This window comes from Mytilus californianus, unplaced genomic scaffold (genome assembly GCF_021869535.1).
Source record: "Mytilus californianus isolate M0D057914Y unplaced genomic scaffold, xbMytCali1.0.p SCAF_9, whole genome shotgun sequence".
Classification (NCBI taxonomy): Eukaryota; Metazoa; Mollusca; class Bivalvia; order Mytilida; family Mytilidae; genus Mytilus; species Mytilus californianus.
Window position 1 is genome coordinate 41,599,728 of NW_026262745.1, and position 21,793 is coordinate 41,621,520.

At 32.5% G+C, this 21,793-nt stretch overlaps 2 protein-coding genes across 2 annotated transcripts in view; both read right to left on the bottom strand.

Moving 5' to 3' along the window:
- Positions 1-21,793, bottom strand: part of LOC127715239 (sodium- and chloride-dependent glycine transporter 2-like) — a 219,157-nt gene that overhangs the window by 95,427 nt on the left and 101,937 nt on the right. The gene's annotated exons all lie outside the window — the stretch shown is intronic.
- Positions 12-20,207, bottom strand: LOC127715243 (very low-density lipoprotein receptor-like). Its single transcript, XM_052221266.1, has 8 exons — positions 20,093-20,207; positions 18,200-18,264; positions 16,350-16,472; positions 6,624-6,743; positions 4,900-5,010; positions 3,970-4,086; positions 3,112-3,255; positions 12-404 (listed from the first exon to the last, which is right to left on the bottom strand). The coding sequence occupies exons 2-8, from the start codon at positions 18,252-18,254 to the stop codon at positions 157-159; spliced, it is 918 nt and encodes a 305-aa protein (XP_052077226.1). The 5' UTR covers positions 18,255-18,264; positions 20,093-20,207; the 3' UTR covers positions 12-156.

Consider the following 21,793-nt stretch of genomic DNA (forward strand, 5'->3'; position numbering starts at 1 on the left):
AAATTAACAAATTTATGGTAATTGTAAGTGATTTCTTTATTCAAGAATCCTATGAATATTTGCATAGTGCATGAAAAAAAGAGTAGATTTTGTATCAATTATATATCAACGAGTTTAGAGTCCGCCTTCTTGTTTCCCACAGCCGTTTCAGCACATTTACCGCTTGTACCTTCTTCTTTTTTCCATTTCTCTACGGCCTAGTATTCTGTTAGCTAGTCTATTACCAGTCTTACTGCGTAATAAATATTCCCGCAAGTTCTCCTTCAAATAAGATTTTCCGCTCCTCAGTGCATCAATATTTTTATTGCTGCGGACTACGGTGTTTACTCTACCTTCATTTTTCTTCTTCCTTTCTCCACGGGTTTTTAGTAAACTTCGTGATAGTTCTCCAGGTGGTGGTGGTCCTAGAACAAATAAGTAAAAAAGAATCACCACATATACATGACAGTACAACATACTACATCAATCACCAGCACCCAACCCCTTCGAACAAAACAGTCGTACAAAAAAATAAATATTAATAAGAATTATAAAATATGATATGAGCTGCACAAATTGCGTTTAGTAATTATTGTATTCTTGTACATAAACAAAAGTTATAGATATAATGATGTCAAGAACGATTATCTTTACCTAGGCTGTAACACTCTTTGATGTCAAGAACGATCATCTTAACCTGGGCTGTGAAACTCTTTAATGTATAGAACGATTATCTTTGCCTAGGTTGTAACACTTTTTGGTGTCATGAACAACGGCTTGTCAAAATCTTTAATGTCAATTTGAAGATCGATTTCTGTCCCTAGGCTATCACAATCTTTGAAGTAAAAAGTATCTTTGTCTAGGCTGTCAAAAACTTTGGTGTCAAGAAAAGACATCTTTACATAATAGAATCTTACACTTTTGATGACAAGAACGATTATCTTTGCTTAGGCTGTCAAAATCTTTGGTGTCATGAACGATTATCTTTGCCCAGGCTGTCAAAATCTTTGGTGTCATGAACGATTATCTCTGTCCAGGCTGTCAAAATCTTTGCTGTCAATTCGAAGAACGATTTCTTTCCCTAGGCTATCACAGTCTTTGGTGTCAATACAAATTATCCTTGCCTAGATTATTACACCTTTTTATGTCACGAACGATTATCTTTGCCTTGGCTGTATCCAGTTTTCATGTCAAGAAAAATCATCTTTGCCTAGACTCTACCAAATAATTATGTTTGCCTCGACTCTGATAAACAATTGTCTTTGCCTAAATTCTAAAAATCAATGATCTTTCCATAGTCTGTCACAATCTGTGTTGTTATTTGTAGTAATATCTGAACTTTTGCAAAGGAATACATCATAAACTAACTAGATTTGGAACCAAATGGTCTGAATTTTTGTATGTTATTTTCAAAAATCTTTCTTTTATTTTTTTCAAAAAGGAATGTCTATGATGAATTTAAATAAATTCCGTAGTTTTCAAAACCTCTCTTATGTGTTTTGGGTTTTCTCGATCTTATATTCAAATCATTTTGTTGGCTTTTTGGTATATAAATTATTATAATATTTAGTTGTTTCTTTTATTAAGTTTTTGGTACTCTTTTAGTCTTTGAGATGACATATTCAAAATACTAAATTATATGAACTGAACGCATACATCATTCATTTGTTGTCTTATTCTGGTGTTGAATTGAAGTTGTTATGTTAATCGATTTTAGGTAGTTATCAAGTACATGTAGCAAATATAAAACATTATTGGTGTACGTTGATCACTCTTGTTATTTATGGAACTGTTATTTACCAAGTCATTAACACGTTTGAGGGTTCAGTTTAGGCAACATTTCAATTAAGGCCTAAACTGAAAACGGGTTAATAGTTGAAGTGGTTGAAATATGTAGTCTGAATCCTTAGCATATTTGCGCCTATACTGTAGGCTATAGTAATATGGTCAAACAAGAAGTTTAAAACAATAAATAGTGATCATTTCATTAATAGTTTTTCAAATAATTGTTCTTTCTTTCATGATTATTGATAAATAAATAGTATACCGCTGTTCGAAATTCATAAATCGATTGAGAAAAAAAACAAATCCGGGAAACACATTAAATATAAGAGAAGAACAAGATACCAAAGGGACATTCAAACTCATTAGTCGTATATATACCGACAACGCCATGGCTTGAAAAGAACAGACCAACATACAAACAATAGTACACAAAACATTACATAGAAAACTGAAGACTGAGCAACACGAACCCCACCAAAAACTGGAGTTGATCCCAGGTGCTCCGGAAAGGGAAATAGATGATGCTCCATATGTGGCACCCGTTGTGTTGCTCATGTTAGTACAAACCCGGTAATAAGTCTAATTATGTAGGTCACATTCGGGGAAAAGGGGCCGGGATTGTAATTACGACATTTGGAACATATCCGCTATCATCTGTGAAACGGATATTTCATAACGGTCACCCAACTCGTGATGGCGTCCGTAAAATTTACGAAGGGATGTTTTTAACTTTACCAATTGGAATTCTTTGTTTAATAGCGTCCTTGTGATCAGCCACCTTCTACCAAGGAAATCATGATATGAAATACAAGCCCTGGAATAATTTATCGATTCCAAAACAATGCACAATTATTAGGAAACATCTGTCGTGCATAGCCCAATAACCAAACTGTTACAATGTCCTTAAACAAAGCAGTTACTGTCCATTAAGTCTATAAATGACTCACTATACTTTTTTCGACAACGGAACAACATTTGTGGACATAACACCATGGTAACTTATAAAACACGGTCAACAGATCACATTTACATGTATGACGTTGAAAGACAGCCAAATGAATTCAAAATGTCAACATATTGATGTTGGTCCTGGTTTAACGTTTCCAAAACTGCTAGTCACCCTAAATAGTTTATTCAGAAACAATATATGTATCAACATAAATTATGAAAGAAGTATAACAAAAATACCAAGCTCCAAGGTAAATTCAAATATAGGAAGTTATAATAACTGATAACGTTAAGGCTAGCTAAACCTCCTACTTGTACGACAGTTGTTATCATTCCGTTATATTGACAAAATTAAACAATTGTGTGGAAAAATATTGTGAACATGTATCATTAACATACCCCCAAGCACACAAGATTCAGCATTCGCCTCATCAGAGCAGTCTCCACAGTCATTAGTGTCATCGTATATTTTGTTCGAGGGAACACAATTTGGATAATTTGGAGGAGGAAGTGCACATGCAAATTCATCATTACCACACCCATCTGAAAGAGAAAAAAAGTATATCAAATTTGAATATAAAGAGGTACATGTAAATTTTAAATATCAATGAGTAAATGATAAAAACTCATGAAAAAACAGCGGGCAATATTGCCAATTTTTGGTCTCAAAATTAGATTTTATCGAATGAAATTTAATTATTCAACTGTATGTAAACATAAATACCTAAAACATATGTAATACATTGAAACTATTCAAAGTGACATTAAACAAAACATCATATTCCACTCTTAACAACATATTTCCATCTGAAAATCCTGTCGACGTCGTACGATGTAATTCGCAGTTTGTGTTGCGTTGAGACGCTTATTTCACATCGAAATAAATTTTAAAATCATGTTTATTCTTTTTTATGAGGTAAAATCGAAAATAGACGAAAAACATAGTATGTTATGAATAAATAATGTTATGTTTGAGCTTTTGATTTTGCCATTTTATAAAGGACTTTCTGTTTTGAATTTCCCTTGGAGTTCGGTGTTTTTGTTATTTTACTTTTGATGCACGTAAAATAAATTATAAGAAAAAGAGTATATTCCCGAATGTACTATTTTCAATATCTTAAAAAAAAGAAGGGAATTATCTCATTTCTTTCATTTGTCATAAGAAGCTTTGAAGTGTTTAAGGGAGGTTAGAACTTATAAATCTAAAGAGTCAGGTCTAGAAAGCGATATATACCACAAGGGGAATATCAAACCTACCATCCGGACATCCGATGTCATACATACCGTCACTGCAGTCCGGAAATGAGTCGCATACGTAGCGCGACCTAACACATTTACTATCTGCTGTACACATAAATGCACCACCGTTACATTCTGCAGAATATGAAAAAAAATCAGATTTCATCGAACGAACTATATTTATAACTTAAAAACTTTTTACAAAATACAAATACAGATATAAAAAATTGTAAGAACATATAAAATTGAATACAAAGATTAACAGTTACTTCACTCTTCATTTTGCAGGGATTCAATATAACTTGTATTTCACACTTAACGTTTAATATAGAAATTATCAATTTCGCTCATTTGAGTTTTTGATAATGATTGAAATTATGTGTTGTTAAACCATTGCGTCTTGTATTTTTGAGATTAATATCAATGATTCGCTAACTCATATTTTGAAACGCGACTTAAATGTTTACTTCATTTCTTAGGTACCGAAATTCTATGCAAAATATTTAACCTGCAAATATGAAAATTATGCTGTCTTACATTCTAACATTGACCACAGTACTTATGACTACATTTTACGAACAATACAGTAAATAATCGATCTTAAATTACTATGAGCGTTCATTGGTAGGTATTGTTTAGTCTTGTTGGACAACTGTCAACAGAAGTTCGATGGAAACTCTGTTATTAACTATACCATAATATTTGTGAGAGAGAGAGAGCTGTCCAAAAGTGTTATTGGACAGTTTCCCGTTTTGTCCAATTAGAACCAGTCTATAATTGCAAAGAGGAACAATGCAAACAGACTTTGTACAAATATCACTCCAAACATTTCCTTACCAGAGGATTCCCACTTTTTCAAAATCCGTGATCCTCCCGCACCTGACAACTAAAAGTGTGTGATAGCAAAATCGAATTAATACTATTAAAATGAATTAAGAGTTTTATTACCTATACAGTCCTTTTCATCCTCTCCATTGCAATCATCATATCCATCGCAATGCCAATCACCAGGGATACATTTTTCTTCCTTTGAGCAAAGAAAAGCATCGTCAATACATGCTGTAAATAAAAAGTTACATAAAATCTGATTGGATTTGAAACTATAATGAACAACCAAATACGAAAGTAAGATCACTTTAATTCATGTGAAATGTTCTGTCACTCATTTAATGAATAGAAGACTGTTTTCCATGCTTTTTTGTTCAACAAACAATGTGGCCAATACCAATTAAATACTTTAGAAATTGGGCCGTGGAATAAGCTTTAAAATCGAATATCTTTTTTCAAATACATTTTTGTACATGCCCATATACTTTGCTAACATCTTTGGACTATATATTCAATGTTGACATTAAAGACGCATACAGCAGCGTTTTTGTTTTTCTAGGGTTTTTTTATTTGCTTTTCACATTTCGAGGATTGAATAAACAGCTATGTCGGGAATGTATTACACGACCGTCCAAATCAGTGAAAGTGTATTCTTTATGACAATTTAGCTGGTTATTGAATGACCATAAGTCTGCATAAAAGTTTCTTAAGATTAAAAGCACCCTTGATCCATGGTGTGAGATATACTAATATATAACTAGTCTCAAATCAGTTGTCCTATCCGACAAAGTTTGAAATGCCATTCATTCTTGAACAATGATTATTCATATCATAACGTTTTTTTTTCTGCATCTATGGGCTCCTCGTTGAAAGTAATGTTGACTCAAATAATTTTCTTTGTGACCGCTAAGATGCAAACGAGAAGATTTCGGTGATATTGAATTCTAACATGTTTATATTGTATGTAGTGTCTTTGCTACATAAACTCCATTTTGAGGTGCAAAAGGCGCTATAAAGATGTGATACGGAAAGATTCCGGTGCCAACAAATAAAGTTCTGCAAGTTTGGTATTAGTTTACCTCGAGTGTGTCGGAATATACACTGATTGTGTTTAAAAATACATCGAGTATGTCGGAATATATATTAAGTATATCGGAAAATACTTCGAGTCTGTCGGAAAATACCTCGAGTAGTGTGTCGGAATACTAGTATACACTAAGGGTGTCTGGAAATACCTCGAGTGTGTCGAAATATTTGTGTCACAGATAACCACAAATATTTTCGCTTTGACGTAGGTAGCCACAATCCTGTCTTTCCTCCCTCGTTTATTACACCATTAAATGCAACATAATCGAATTTGTACTTTTGATGAGAACCATGATAGGTGCCACTAGTGAATCATGAACTCCTTTCAGGAGCACCCTTGTTTGTCCTCGGTTTGTGATGAAATTCGTGATATATCTTTTGTGTGTTTTGGACTGTTGTTACTTGTCATGACTCTATTTTCTTCTTTTTTCTTTTATTCATGATGTCTGTGTTTTTCTTATATTGAATTGCTATCTTAGTTTTTTCCTTCATTAATTTGTTTCAAAGACCTTGTGAACGTATGAATTATATCTTTAAACTTGTCGCTCAAACTAAAGATACACTTGTTTGCAAGTAAACAGATTATTTTGTTTTCTTTTGAATCATTCTGTTAAAGAAAAATAATAAAAAGGCCTGAGTAGCACAATGCTTGATTATAATTACGATTTGTTGATACAAATTGTCATTCAGAAACTTAGCGTTCAGTTGTTCAGACGAAAAAGAACCCGAACTAACAAGAAAAGAATAAAGTTTCGTACAATCGCAATCTTCTTCGTCTTTGTTGCTTGGACAATCGCTATGACCATCACACAATTTACCATCTTTCATTCCACAAAGATCATCCGGGCATTTCAGTCTGTTATCTGGACAAATATATTCTGCAATAAAACATAGAAATCACCTTTTAAAAGTCGAAACATAGTGTATAAAGCACTTTATATATATAATGAACATCAGTTGTTCGACCTGCTACTCAAATGCGTTTTGTTAAAATATACTTTTTCACTCATTTGGTCTTTTGGAAAATGTTGTTTGTGCTGTATTTAGACCCCTCTATCAAAAAATTTGTTTTGCATGCACAAGTATAAAAATTGCGGTTTTTATCCAATGCAATCATAGGTTTGAATGTTGTTTTAAATTTAGACTTGTTTGTATTTTTTCGTTTGGGCTTGTATTATATTTGCCTTCGGGTTTATATGATCCGTTCATCTTATTTTGACTCTTTCAAAATTAAAGAGTCTATCCTAAATTGAGGTAAAATATATGGCCTTCCAAATACCGTTTCGATTCCTAACATCACTGAAGAGACATTTATTGTCGAAATCCGGATATGGTGTACAAATTTTTACACCTCATGTTTGCGGTATACCATCTTTTCCGCAATTTTATTGTTTTCTGTTTGGTAATAAAATAATAATGAGATCTATTTTGTAACATCTTGTAATCCGTTTATTTGGTAATCGCCAATGGCAGTCAGCAGGGTTTAAGAACATCAGTTGTTCGACCTGCTAGTCAAATGCGTTTTGTTAAAATATACTTTTTCACTCATTTGGTCTTTTGGAAAATGTTGTTTGTGCTGTATTTAGACCCCTCTATCAAGAAATTTGTTTTGCATGCACACGTATAAAAATTGCGGTTTTTATCCAATGCAATCACAGGTTTGAACGTTGTTTTCAATTTAGGCTTGTATATATATATATATATATATTTAAATTCGTCTTACGTGACAAGGTAACACTACGACTATTGAAGTTATATTTTAATAAAAACGAATATGGTCGAGTGGTCTTGAGCGATGCACATGAGTCTAAGCGATTGGTGCTGTAGTGTATCAAAGGTGTGAGTTCAAATCTCGTTGAGGGACAAAAATTTGTCAGCATGAAAATTTAATTCTAACATTGTTGGGTATAATGTTCAGACTGATTGATATATAAAGGAATGTATCTTTTTCCAACTATATGACGATGGAATTTAATCAAATTTAGTTAGTATTAATAAGATGTGCACAAACTATTATTATTGTTCTTTGTTATTGATTACTAAGGAAACTCTTTCTCAATGTGTGCTGTCAACAGTAATGAAACTTAAATTTTTAGCAATTATATTTACTGCACTCAATTCGCGGTATTAGAATCAAATGTATTCTGGGTAATATCACCAAAACGTTGTGATTGGTTGATAACGCACAAATTAATGGCAATTAAACCAATGATGTAACGTTATTATTATTTTGGGGTACGACCGATTAGATTAATCATAATTCTTTTGTTTCTAAATCGGCGAATTTCTTTGAGTTTTTATAACTTTGTCCGGGGATTTCGTGGATATTGGATATAGCTGAATACGATGACTTGCATTTATTTATTCTATTACATTACAGCAGATTTATTTCAGAATCATATCCCATCTAATCTCTTTTCAGTAGCACTCTTTCACAATCTAATTAAAATATAGAACTCGTATTCGTTATACTACATACGAGATCTAACAACTACCCGTATAAGGTTTCACTTCTGAAGGATTTTGCATGTGACTTTTTCAACCAATCATAATTCTAGTTATCGAATCTAAACAGCGCACGCGGAACATATACTTAAATGAGGTTCATTGAAAGGTCCCGAGGGTATCCAAAAATAAAAACAATGGGACTTAAAATTTATCGCTTCGATTGTTAATCGTTTGGAAATAGTTTTTAAATCTCTTTCGTCGTCATATTGTAACTATAGCCATGAATATTTGAAATATGTGACGTTTGTCATAGTTTTCAGATGTGCCTCATATGCTTTATGACTTGAGGTCGGATCGTAAGCGTGGAAATTAAAGAGTACAGTGAACACTTTTAAACTGTACACTATAGCGGTGCTCCCCTCTGCCAGATGTGGATCAAGGATTTTGATAAGGGTATGCAAACTATGCATAGTTTGAATGGGACATGTAAAAAGTATAAGCATTCATAAACCATACATATATGTGTAGCGCCACAAGCAACCCCTCCCCTCAGCCTCGGCTAGCATACCAGAAAAAAACTGAACTCTATTAGCTGCTCTGGTGAAGTTTTTTTTAGCTCAGTTGGTAGAGTGTACTAGAGAGGTGCCTTACTGTCCTATTTTTGTGAACTGTCAAGGGGGGGGGGCTCTTTTATTTTGTATCTAGTAAGAAAAAAATCTTAGGTAGTAGGCTATATATTTAAATACACGTGTATTTCCTATACAATTTCCATGCTGTATCGGATAAATATATACCAAAAACCAATCCTAGTCTATCATTGACATTATAATTGATATTTTTATTGCTTGTTTGCTAGTCACCTTCCTTCATAAGAATACATCCATTCAAAAATTCATCAATAGAACTAAATTTTTTTCTTATATGTACGTTTCATTAATCTTAAAATCTAGATAAAAAAAGTGGCAAGGTTAAGATCTATACTTTAACAAGAGTGTATAAGCTGAAATGTCTTGCCTGCTTTACATATGATTGAATGTATGTTGAAAGTCTGTTATATGAAGGTTTCACTACAAGCATGATATAAACTTAACATTATTCATGATTATGAGGTCATGGTCAGATGAACCATCACTATTAACTGCTGAGTCTGAATTCAAAAGGACCATATTTTGTGCACAACCAGTAAGGTAGAGCACAGATGTTACTTGTCACGACTAAACATAATCAGGGCAGTACTTAACTGTACTTGACTTTAGTCTAGACTTGACTTTATCAGTCTAAATGAGTAGTCTTGGTCTAGTCTGAATATGGTCTCGACAAATGATCGACTGGTCTGTACTTAATAGTCTCGACCAGTCTTGACTTGGTATGAATCAGCCCATCTATCTGTATATACATATACATAAAATCATCAGACCGGAATAAAATTCGAACTTGATCTGTAACTTTTCATGATAAAACAATACACCAAAAATCAAATCAATATCTCCAAGCACGAAGAAAAAAAGTGTGGAAAACTGATTTGCCGGACTGACGGATGGACAGACAGACAGCCTGACAGATGGACGGAGTGCAAACCTAAAGTCCCCTTCGACTTTGTCGGTAGGGGACTAATAATCAGGTATTTTGTAATATCAATATATGATTTAGATAGCTGTGAATTTACCTCAAACTGAAAATTCTTGCTTTTTTACCTTTTAAATAAATCCTCACATTTATAGCTAGCAATTAACCAGACTTCCAAATAAGCTTGCATTTTGTAAGATCAATATATGATTGAGATAGCTGTAGAATTTTTATTAAAATCCAAGTTAATTTGAAAAAGTTATAGACATTTTTAAAGGTGAATATCTGAATGTAGTCCAAAATGAAAATTCTAGCTTTTTTTACCTTTTAATCAAATTTTTGAATTTGAAAGCAACAAATTAAATTATCAATAACCTGTCATTTTATAAGATCAATATATAATTCACATAGATGGGCTGATTCGGGCTGGGTCAAGACCGTTGAGATTAAATGAAAAGTTCAAAACTGATTCGAGCATTGGTCAAGACTGGTCAAGCATTTGTGGAGACTTGTATATTCAGACATAAATTAGGCCATTAGTTTTCTAGTTTGGAATCTTTTACATTTGTCATTTCGGGGTCTTTTATTGCTATGCTGTATGGACTTTGCTCATTGTTGAAGGCCGTATGGTGACCTATAGTTGTTCATTTCTATGTCATTTGGTCTCTTGTGGAAAGTTGCCTCGATGGCAATCATACCACATCCTCTTATTTTTATATTTACCAAGATTATCAAGTACTCAATCTGACTCAAGTAAGTCTAGACAAAGGTCAACAACATTTAAGTACTGTTGAGTCTTGTCAAGTAAAATCTGTGCTTGGCCTTTCTGGTTTAGTATAAAATATGGTCTTTTCAGACTCTGAGCAGTTTGTAGTGCATGCCAGACAAATATGTTCACCTTACATTCATTACATACACCAAACATAGTGGTCTTATATTTTTGAGTACTTGGAAAAAAGACCAAATAAAAACTTACCATATGCATTAACAAATGAACCATGAAAATGAGGTCACTGTCATATGAATTCTGCCAAACAAACATATTCAATATATACCGGTACCTATCATTTCATATACTTATTCTGATAAACTGATAAAAAAAAAACAAAAAAAATAACACTGACAAATGAACCTGGCATGAGAATGAGGGATAGGTCAAATAAAACTTGCCAGACAAGACATGAACACCTTATAATCATTCCATATGCAGAATATAGTGGCCCTATTGCTTCATTTGTCTGCAAAATAGACCAAAATCATAAATAATAAATGTCATATAATGAATCATGAAAAAGGTCAAGGTCAGAAAAAAATGCCTGTGTCGGACATGTTCACCTTAAAATCATTCCATACACCAAATGTAGAGGCCTAATTGCTAGTCTCCGAGAAATAGACTAAACCGCAACAACTTAAGATTGAACCATGAAAAAGAGGTCAAGGTTCGATGAAAACTCCTAGTCCAACATGCACATGTACATGTATATCTAACAATTATTCCAGACACCAAATATAGTTGACCTATTGCTTATTGAATCTGAGATACAGACTTGACCATAATACATTTGTAAGTGAAAATTTCACATGAGAAAAAAAAAGCATGATTTGTATTCAAGCAGTCACTGAACCATAAAAATTAGGTCAAGGACAATGGACATTCGTTGGGACAGAAATTTAGTGACTACACATAAGGTACACAAAAATGTAGCTGTGTACAAGGTATGAAACATCCAGGTCATCTATCTTTTGAAATATCAAACTTTATTCAAATAGTTTATGCTGCTGCATGATTATGATGATTGTTATCCCTAAGTGCAACAATGGTCTCAGGTGACACAAAAATTATTTCAATCACATTTCATGTGCCTGTACCAAGCATATACCCTGTTGTAGACTTGTAGTTCATGTTGCATGGCATATATTTTTTTTATTTTTTTATTTTTAGAATTATGTATTAAATGCATATGACAGATCTATATAAAATAGATGTGGTACATGTAGTGATGTACATGTACATGAATTATTATCACAGACACAATGAACAAGATATTTCTGCTAAATTTATTCACTACTTTTATAGACACATTAAAGACTAGATCTTGACATATTGCATAGACAATTGCCTTTCCTTCTATTGAAGCCTTATATATACATGTATGTTTCATTCTAGATGTTATTTTATTATTTTTTGCTATTTCAGTTGCTGTCAGTCTACTACAAAGCAGGGTTAATATTCATATCACATTAACATATTCTCGTCCTGAATATGCATATTAATTTGCCACTGGACTGTTAGCAGCTATCCATCATCATCATCATTGACATATATATAAACGTTTCATGTATAATATCTCTTTTTGTTCATATGTAAACTTTGACCTACTGCTTTACATACATTTTGTAGAATCTGAGAAATGGAATCAACCACAATTTGCACAAAAAATTAACCTTAATAACTGATGAATGAAATGAGGTTGGGGTCACATGAACACCGGCTTTTGTTTGACTTTATTTTTACCTAATATATATATACCTTAATGTTTTATTTAGATATCTGTAGACTTATAAGTTGAAAAAAATTGAGAGACAAGTTGAACCCTGTCTGACAACACATGTAAACCTTGGATCCCATACATGTATACCAAATAAAGTTATCTTATTACTTATAATATGCCACAAATTCACTTGATAAAATCACTACACATGTAGTGTTTTAAGGAGTCACTGAACAATGAAAATGAGGATAATGACAATGGACATATGACTTGACAGAAACTTCTAAACATAAGGATTCTTTATACATTTTGATTTTAAGTATGAAAAATCCATGATTTCTACCCTCTGAAATATAAAACGTTATATAAATAGTAAATGTTGTTGTCCGATTAGCATTTTATGTCTTGCATGTTTTGTATTCTGAAACTTTTGTCACAGGTAGGACAAAACTGGAGACCTTGGAGGAATTAAGCTTCCTTATAAGCGTCATGTGATAGTCAGTAAATAAAAGGTACATTTATCTGGAGGAAAATGAACAAGGAAGATACAAAAAGTGCATGTAGTCTTCAGTTCCAGAACTGACATAGTTATCAGAAAAAATATTTTTTAATTATCTGGTTTATTCATTCAAATAAAGACAGAAGAAATCTATCTATTACTAACGGTTCTGAACTGCATTTTATTTAATGAACTTATAGCACTGTCAACATGTACAATGTACCTGACAAGCAACACTCTTTAAGTTCACAAGTACAACAGCTTGATCCATATGTGATCCAAAATGTGCAGATTGCTATTATGGTGGGAGGTTCAACTTCACTTTATACTTCTAACATTACTTTGAATATTAAATCCTATATCACCTTCATTGCTGATGATCATCATGTCATGTACATGTAGAACTTATTTTTAAACTTCTATTGGAAACCAGATTGGTCAAATATGTCTTCATAACGAGTTGAAAATATGGAATGTCTACGACTAGGTTCTGTGGCTACCAAAGTTTTCAAGAATGTCGGTTGGTCTTAAATATATATTGTATGTCACTGTTACATGTATTTATAAATGAAAAAGGCTTTTATATCTTTGCTTTTGTACAGACATCATTGACATTTATATTAGCAAACAATTTGCATTTCCTGGCATATCTATTTGTTTGGTGGCTGAATATTTCCAAATGCATATTTCATGTTTTTCACATCCATTTAATTTTCTGATGAAAATGCTGTTGCTTCCAGTTGATACAGATTCTATAGCTGAGCCTGTGTCTGGCCATTTCTTTATGTCTGGCATGTATGTGAATTATTCACAGTGACTCTCAATTTCATTTCCCCATACGTTCTGTGTCTGATTCCTTTCCATTAAGCTATATAGACCTGGGAAGAATGTCTGCTCCTGAAATATCAATTTTAAATATATTTATGAATATTAACCTCCATTTTAAAGGATCTCATATAATTTTTTTCTTTGATAATTATGACTAGCTTTTCCAGACTAAAAGGTGAAGAAAAAATGTACATGCATGTTTGTTTAGGGTTTCCCTACCTACATGTACATACCCTGTTACTTAATTAATACTAGTGTTTATTCAAACACATTTTAATTGATATGTTCCTCTGGTTAATGACAGAATGTTTTATTGTCCTTAAATAAATGTCACTTATAGAGATAGGTTATCTAAAGTAAATTTATAAATTGACATTGTGAATCCATTTGTAGGACCCACATCTTCTTATCTTTGAACATTTTTTGGGGAAATAAAAACACTGGCCCTTGAGTAATCCTTTTTGGGATTAGTCCTTGAAGTGTGGATTCCCTAATCAAATTTGTACGTATTTATTATCAGAATCAGTACACAAATCTTTAAACTTGTATTTCATTTAATTTCACATTTTTACTTTTTGTTTAGCATCATCATTTCCAGACATTAATTTCATAAGATATCTATTGATTTTGTTTGATGGTTGGTTGTTTTCTGAACAATTTAACATACATGTATGTACTATGATAGAGATAGCCTCATCTGTCTTGTGCTTCTATATATTGATCAAGTATATGTATTGGACATGTTGAAAGTAAAGAGAAAGCCTCAGAGTATTCTATCAGTCAAGAGCATAATTACTTAAAATAGTCTTCAAAATTATTTATACTAGTAATGTTACGAATGAAAACAAAGCAGTTGCGGACCCAGAAATTTTCATAAGGGGGGCCTGTACAGCTATGCTTCAGTGATTCCCTATATAATCAACCAAATTTTTCCCAAAAAAGGGGGCCGGGCCCCCTGGGCTCCCCCTCTAAATCTGCCTCTACAAAGTTACTCGTGTAGTTGAAGCTAAGTAATTGAGCATGAAAGACTACAATAAATGGGGAATGTGTCCATAGGACACAGATGATGCCGATTCTTGCAAATCATATAAAGTTATAAAGAGACATAAGTGAAGAACGGTAAAAGTGATGCTACCCAAATTTGTGCTTGATCTGAGTTTTGTGGTAATACGTATTATGTATAAGTTTCATAACATTTGGTTGAGGCAAACTAAAGTGAGAGAATGGAAACGAAACATTTGTAAAGGAGCATAACTCTGGAACGGTTAAAGTGATGCCAATAAAATTCAAACATAAACTGTGTCTTGTGGTAATAAGCATTGTGTATCAGTTTCATAACATTTGGTTGATGCAAACTAAAGTTAGAGAAAGGAAACCAACTTTGGGATGTACGGACGGACGCACAGACAGATGGACAAGGGTAAAACTTAATGCCCCCTAACTACGTATACTGCGGGGGCATAAAAACGTATTTTCTGTAATTTCAGATATCTGGTTAACATACATGTACATAAACAGGATGGAGTTATTTTTCTCACAAAGCATTAAACTAATATTTAATGAACACTGAAACACAAATTGCCATTCTGACCCACTGTGGCCGAGTCCAAGAATAGTGAACAATTAATTTCTTTCTTGACAGAAAATTTCTCCTAACAATTATCTGGAGCCCCACATGATATCTACATGTATCAGTGTGTGACAGAAGTAAAAAAAGTATGCTGATATTAAAACTTCTTCTGTATGTGCAGGCGTAGGTATACATGTATATCTTTGCAAGTACACAGTAGAATATCATTATGATCTATATACTATATTACTAATGAATTTAGATTTATCTGATCCCATATCTTCATTGACATTGTAAATTATATTTTTTTGGTAGGAAAATGCATTGGAAGACTTGCAATGTATTTTCTGGGATACTGTCATGTTTTTTTAAAGTACACTGTGAATCCCCCACAAAATTTTTTTTATAAACACTTGAGAAGTTGTTCAATGATAGAAAAATGTCAACCTTTAATACTCTATTTTCGAGAATTTACCTTTGAAAGTGGTCTTGATTATCGGTACAGACTTAAGTTTGGAAACTTGGACCGCAGACTACTATTTTACCATCGGTCCTAGTGTCTGTACCGTGTTCCTTCATTTTTCCGATGTTCCTTGCAACAGCGAACAGGTAGCATATATCTGGTGTGTAAACTCTTTTCATAGCCCGTTTGAAGCATGTTGGAAGCCTGACCATGCAATCTTTGATCTCCAAAATAGTTTCCAAAATTTGTCTCTTCTCAAATTTCAATTCTTTCACTTTGTACTAAGGCAAAATTTCAGTGAATGCATTTTCTAAGTTGTTTTTCCATTTTTGCGTCGCCATCTTCAACATATTCCTAGGTCGCGTTCATAAGGAGCATACTGATTGGTCGATATAAATTCTTTCTGGGGTCAAATATTACGTAAAACAAAAGGTCACAAAAGTGAAAGAGATTAGGGTCATTGTTAGATCTCATATGTAGTATAACGAAATCCGAGTTCTATATTTTAATTAGATTGCACTCTTTCATAGAAAAGAATGACAAAATAAAACAGGACAACGATAAATACAAACTAAATAAATAAATAAACAAACAACAAAAATAATGTTTGTCACGAACCGTCACATCCACATTCATCAGTTCCATCCCGACAGTCTGCATTGCCATCACATTTTAACTCCTTTGGGTAACATTGTTCTAATCTGTCGCATTCTAGTTCACCTGTTTCACACGTGTTGACTTCTGTATAATTAATGATAAGGTGTATTTAATATGCAATTCCGTCTATATTTCATAGAAGAGACAGAAAAACAGATCCTTTTTTGTTTGTGTATACTAGTAATTTATTCGCCTCTTGATGATTTAGAGCTTGAAATATTGAAATACAAACGAGAAGACTTCGGCGATATTGAATTCTAACAGGTTCATATTGTATGTAATGTCTTTGCTATATGAACTCTATTTTGAAGTAAAAAAAATTGGCAACTATACGGTATGGTTTTTTTCTCATTGTTGAAGGTCGTACAGTTGCCTATAATTGCTTACATCCAATTTATTTGAACTTTGGTGGATAGTTGTCTCATTGGCAATCATACCTCATCTACTTATTTTCATAACTGGTAAAATATTAAGCCAGGGATAGATACAAAGATTTGGCTTTGAAGTTTGACTGTACCCGTAGAAAACGTATTTCAAACGGGATAGCACTACCTAGTTTTCATGGATATTGTGTTTACCGAGCTCGGAAACCAACGACAACCACTGAACTACAAGCTCCTGACTTGGGTCAGGCGCATAAATAAAGTGGTGGGGTTAAACATGTTTGTGAACGTTCAATCTTACCCCTAACCTGGGATAGTGGTGTAACAGCATAAGAACAAACTATAAAAATCAGTTGAAAAAGGTTTAACTCATCGACCGATACAAAGCAAAAAAACATCAAACATAAACACAGACCGGACATGGCAGGGTATTTATCAATCCCTCATCCCTAACAACAAAAAGGACACTAAGTATAGATCTGAAATACTCGCAGTTACTTACAGCTTGTTCAAAGCCAATAACAACTAAAAAAAAAGCATGTATCTAAGACTAAAATATCAATCAGTACACACCCAACATCCAATAGATTTAGTTTAAAAAAAGACATGACCTTGCGCAATGCCAAAAGAAAGGATCGACAGATGTAGATTACGTTCATTGAAATCCAAAACGTCACCACAGACATGCCCATAGCGAACGAGTTTTGATATATAAACATCGTAAGATGGAGCGAAGGGAACATCACAGTCAAAAATGGAAAATTAACAACAGGGATTGACAAATCTACCCTTTTATATTAAACAGTTTGGAAAATATATAGAAAATCTTTACTTTCATGTAAAACATGTAAAACATGAAACCAATATTAAGCGAGCAAATGTTCATTGGAAACACAACTCGATTTGTACCTTTCAATTATGCTTGGTATCTTTATTTATTTTAATAGATTGATGAGTTTTCCAAAAGAAGACCTCTGAGGTTTAACACAATTTTTACTTATATCGGTATTCTTAGATGTCAGATCGGTACCAAAGAATAAACTCTTCTTTAGAACTTAGTAAGACGGAGGTTTTCTTGTTATGTTTCAAGCATGTAAGTAGGCAAAAAGGTCTCTCCATTAACAACAACGATAGACCTAAGTGATAACAAATCAGTGAACCTTTTGATTCAAGATGTAAACTAGAATATTCATAAACCGGTCCTCAGTTCTTCTTAAGATTTTTTCGGGCACTTTATTTACCTACGAAGAGGAATAACAAAAATTAGAATCCTACCTATTTCGACTGATATCACAACAATAAAATTGGTTATCCTCCAAAATAAATCCCATCTCACATACAGATTTTTTTCTAAGTACTGCCCCGAGCCTCCTTTTGTGTACATCCCCCACCTTCTAATATTTCTATGTTTAATTTATTAGAACATACTTGCTACATGGAGTCCAATCAGAACTATACACATCAAGCTGAACTTTCTCCACATTTTCAATAGACTAAAATTAAAACAAAAATACTGTATATTTATCATCTTTTGGTATTTTATTTTATAATACTTCACTAATAGATAATTTACTTTATCCCGTGGCTCAGCGGGAGATATTTTTTTGAATGTCACTCTCTCGTGTAGACAAATTAAAAATTGATAATTGATAATTGAAAGAACAATGAATTGAATTTTACATCAATAATTTCAAAGACAAGTCTCAAGAAGTACGTATATGCCTCAGAACTGTTTCATAGACCGTAAAACAAAATACGTCCAGCTTTATTGTTGTTAGTTTTCTAATAACTGTAACGTTTTTATGAACATGTAGTCATAGTTAATTATTTTCTATTTAGTGATAAAGCATATTATTATACTTCACGTAAAAATGCAATATTTTGATTGGCTTATACGAGGGTGTTAATTAGCTCTATTACCCTTCACGGAGACGCTTGATCAAGTGTGCGCTTTATTAAATACGACTCTATCCTATGGCAAATACTCTATTACTCTTCACGGAGACGCTTGATCAAGTGTGCGCTTTATTAAATACGACTCTATCCTATGGCAAATACTCTATTACCCTTCACGGAGACGCTTGATCAAGTATGCGCTTTATTAAATACGGATGGTTGTTATATACAAGACGTCATAGTTTATTACTTTGAATTTGAAATTTAATCGACAGTAATAACAGAACATTCAGTTGACAATGTTTTCTCGAGGTAACAATCTGCTCTATCACCCTCTCAGCTATTTGTTATTTATATATTGCTACCTCAGTTGGCTTCGCCTCGGTTGACCCCTTCTTGGGGTAACAATCTGCTCAATCATGTTTTTTTTTCGGTTTAATGATTATTAATATTTTCCTAAATAATTGTTACCAACACATCATCTATTAGAAACTTTTACATGTGTATTTCCAAATATGATCAAAAAGATTAATGCATAATCGGATAAATATGAAAACATTCAAAAAATTCAGGAAAATGATTCAAAACCGAAAGAGAATGTTTCTAAAACATTTATAAATTTTACAAATAAGAAAGATAGCTATTAAGGTAAACGTACATTTTTTAGTACATACAGTTTAAACGTTGGAATTGCAACTTTAAGTATGTCAAAAATAGAGATTTACACACGAATATTCATTGTAGCCCGTGCATGTTTACACGGATCCTTTCGCATAGCTTCTAATATTTCAGTTATGTAATATTAGCAGTAAGGTAAATAAGTTATGATTTAAGACTTTATTATATATACAGGGAAATAAAAAGGTTTCAAACTGAATTTGGCTATACTAAAGACATATATCAACAAGATAACTACTTCTGCTGAAAAAAACACAATGTTCACACCTTATTACATATATTATTGCATGTAGCCATGGACATAATTACAAAGTAACACCATCATTCAAGTACGATGAAAAGATATGCACGGTGGACACTACGTGTTAAATCAAATTCAACTAAAAAAGGTTTTGCATTGCCCTTTCAAGAGTTTGCAAATATTTTCATTTACTTTATATCAGATTTATGCTTTTTTCATTACTAAAACATTTTTACTCAAATAAATTTTCACAAGTATTATAGATAACTTGGTGTTTTCTCAAAAACTTTTTTATCTTATCTTAGTCTCGTTTCTTTTTAATTATTATCATAATTTTATCAAATTTTAATGTACTTAATGGGACATTAATGTTAAAATACCATACATAAGAATATCTAAAAAATATATCTTTACAAGTAAAACTTGAGCGTAAAAGAAAATGCTATACTGACTGTAATGCAAAAGCACTAATAAATCATGTATTAAAATATATAAACAGAATTTACCGTTGGTCTGCAGTAGCTGGCGGTTTGCTTCATTCGAATAATTCAAGTGTATTTATACAGAAATTATTTTCTGTCGATATGATAATTTAAATATATATAATTTATGCTTTAAGAGTAAAATTTAACATAAAAGAACATGCTAACTTAATTTTTGTAATTAAGATAAGAAATCTTTATTTGAAATACGTTGGTACACGATTTACTTAGCAGACAAGACTTTAAAGTTACTTAATGTACCTACTTAATTCAAAAATTTTGATTTTTTTTATATCGTGATAAACTAAATTTCGATTATAAAATTGATGATATTGATGTAAACAAGCTCATAAAAATCAACCAAGCTAGTAATAATCATGCACACACCTTTCCTATTCAATATGTTTCAAGTGCACATTGGTTTCAGGTCTTCACACTGGGGATCCCGATTAAAAATCCGCGGAGGGATCCGAATTCCGAGGAGCGATTAATAAAATGTTTGTAACGGTGGATTCCTACAGAACATAGCTCCTCTGTTGGAATCAAATCCAGATTTTACTTACCAACCGTTACTAACGTTTCATTCTTGGTATACATATGCCAAGAATATTAAACCCAACCCAGACCTTTGAGATGAATAGAGAATATCATATGGCTTTTTCAATATCACAACTGTATCAACCCGAGACACCAATATAATCCAAAGAGCTCTGCTCGAGGGATTATATTGGTTGAGGGTTAATACGGTGTGTGATATTGAAAAAGCCATATCATATACACTTTATTATATACATGTACCTCAAGTACAACTAATCTCTCTTATATGTATTTTTCACGAGACATGACGTTATACATATTAGGGGTTTGATAAAGTATTTGCAAGCGTGACTGATATCGATATCATCACGGATGGCTGATACAGCAGGATTGTCATCAATTGTATTACACATACAATTTACCTGTATTTACTACTAAGTTTATAATAAAGTTAATGATTGAAGGGACTTCAATGAAAAGAACTCTTTAAAGCCCTTGATTAAAAATTGATTTAAAGAAATTTATATGATCAGTTTTGAAAATAGATTAAATAGCTATGATGAAAATAGTAAACTGTTACTTTTAAAAAAAATAAAATTTAGCGTGGACAGAGAATTTTATTTAGCTTCGAATACCTTTTCTATCAGAAAAGGCCTCTCTAAGTTGAAAATGAGTGACCATAATTTGGAAATAGAAAATATCGCTTTTGTAAAATTCATAGAAATGATAGAATATGTTAACTGTGCCACTTGCCGGAGGATGAAAAACACTTCCTCCTTGAATGTAAAATTAACAAAAATTTAAGGAACAATATATTTAAAAATTGTTTACCGTCTCATAATTTTATGTGTCTTACACAAAAACAAAACGTAAAAAAAAGTGCTACACCTTTCAACATGGAACATGTTAAAAAATATTGGTTTCTTTACAAACAGTCATTAGAACTAAGGGCAGAAATCTTATAGTTTTTTTTTCATGTGTTCATTTATTATAGAATTGTTATTTCTTTTCTATATTATGTTTTGTTTTTGTTTTTGTCACAAACTAAAAATATTTATATGACAATAAAAATATTATTATTAATTGCTCCTCGGGATTCGGATCCCTCCGTGGTTTCGGATCGGGATATCCGGTGTGCCTTTGTTTTTGTGCAGTAATGAGATAAAATATGTTACATTCACACCATAT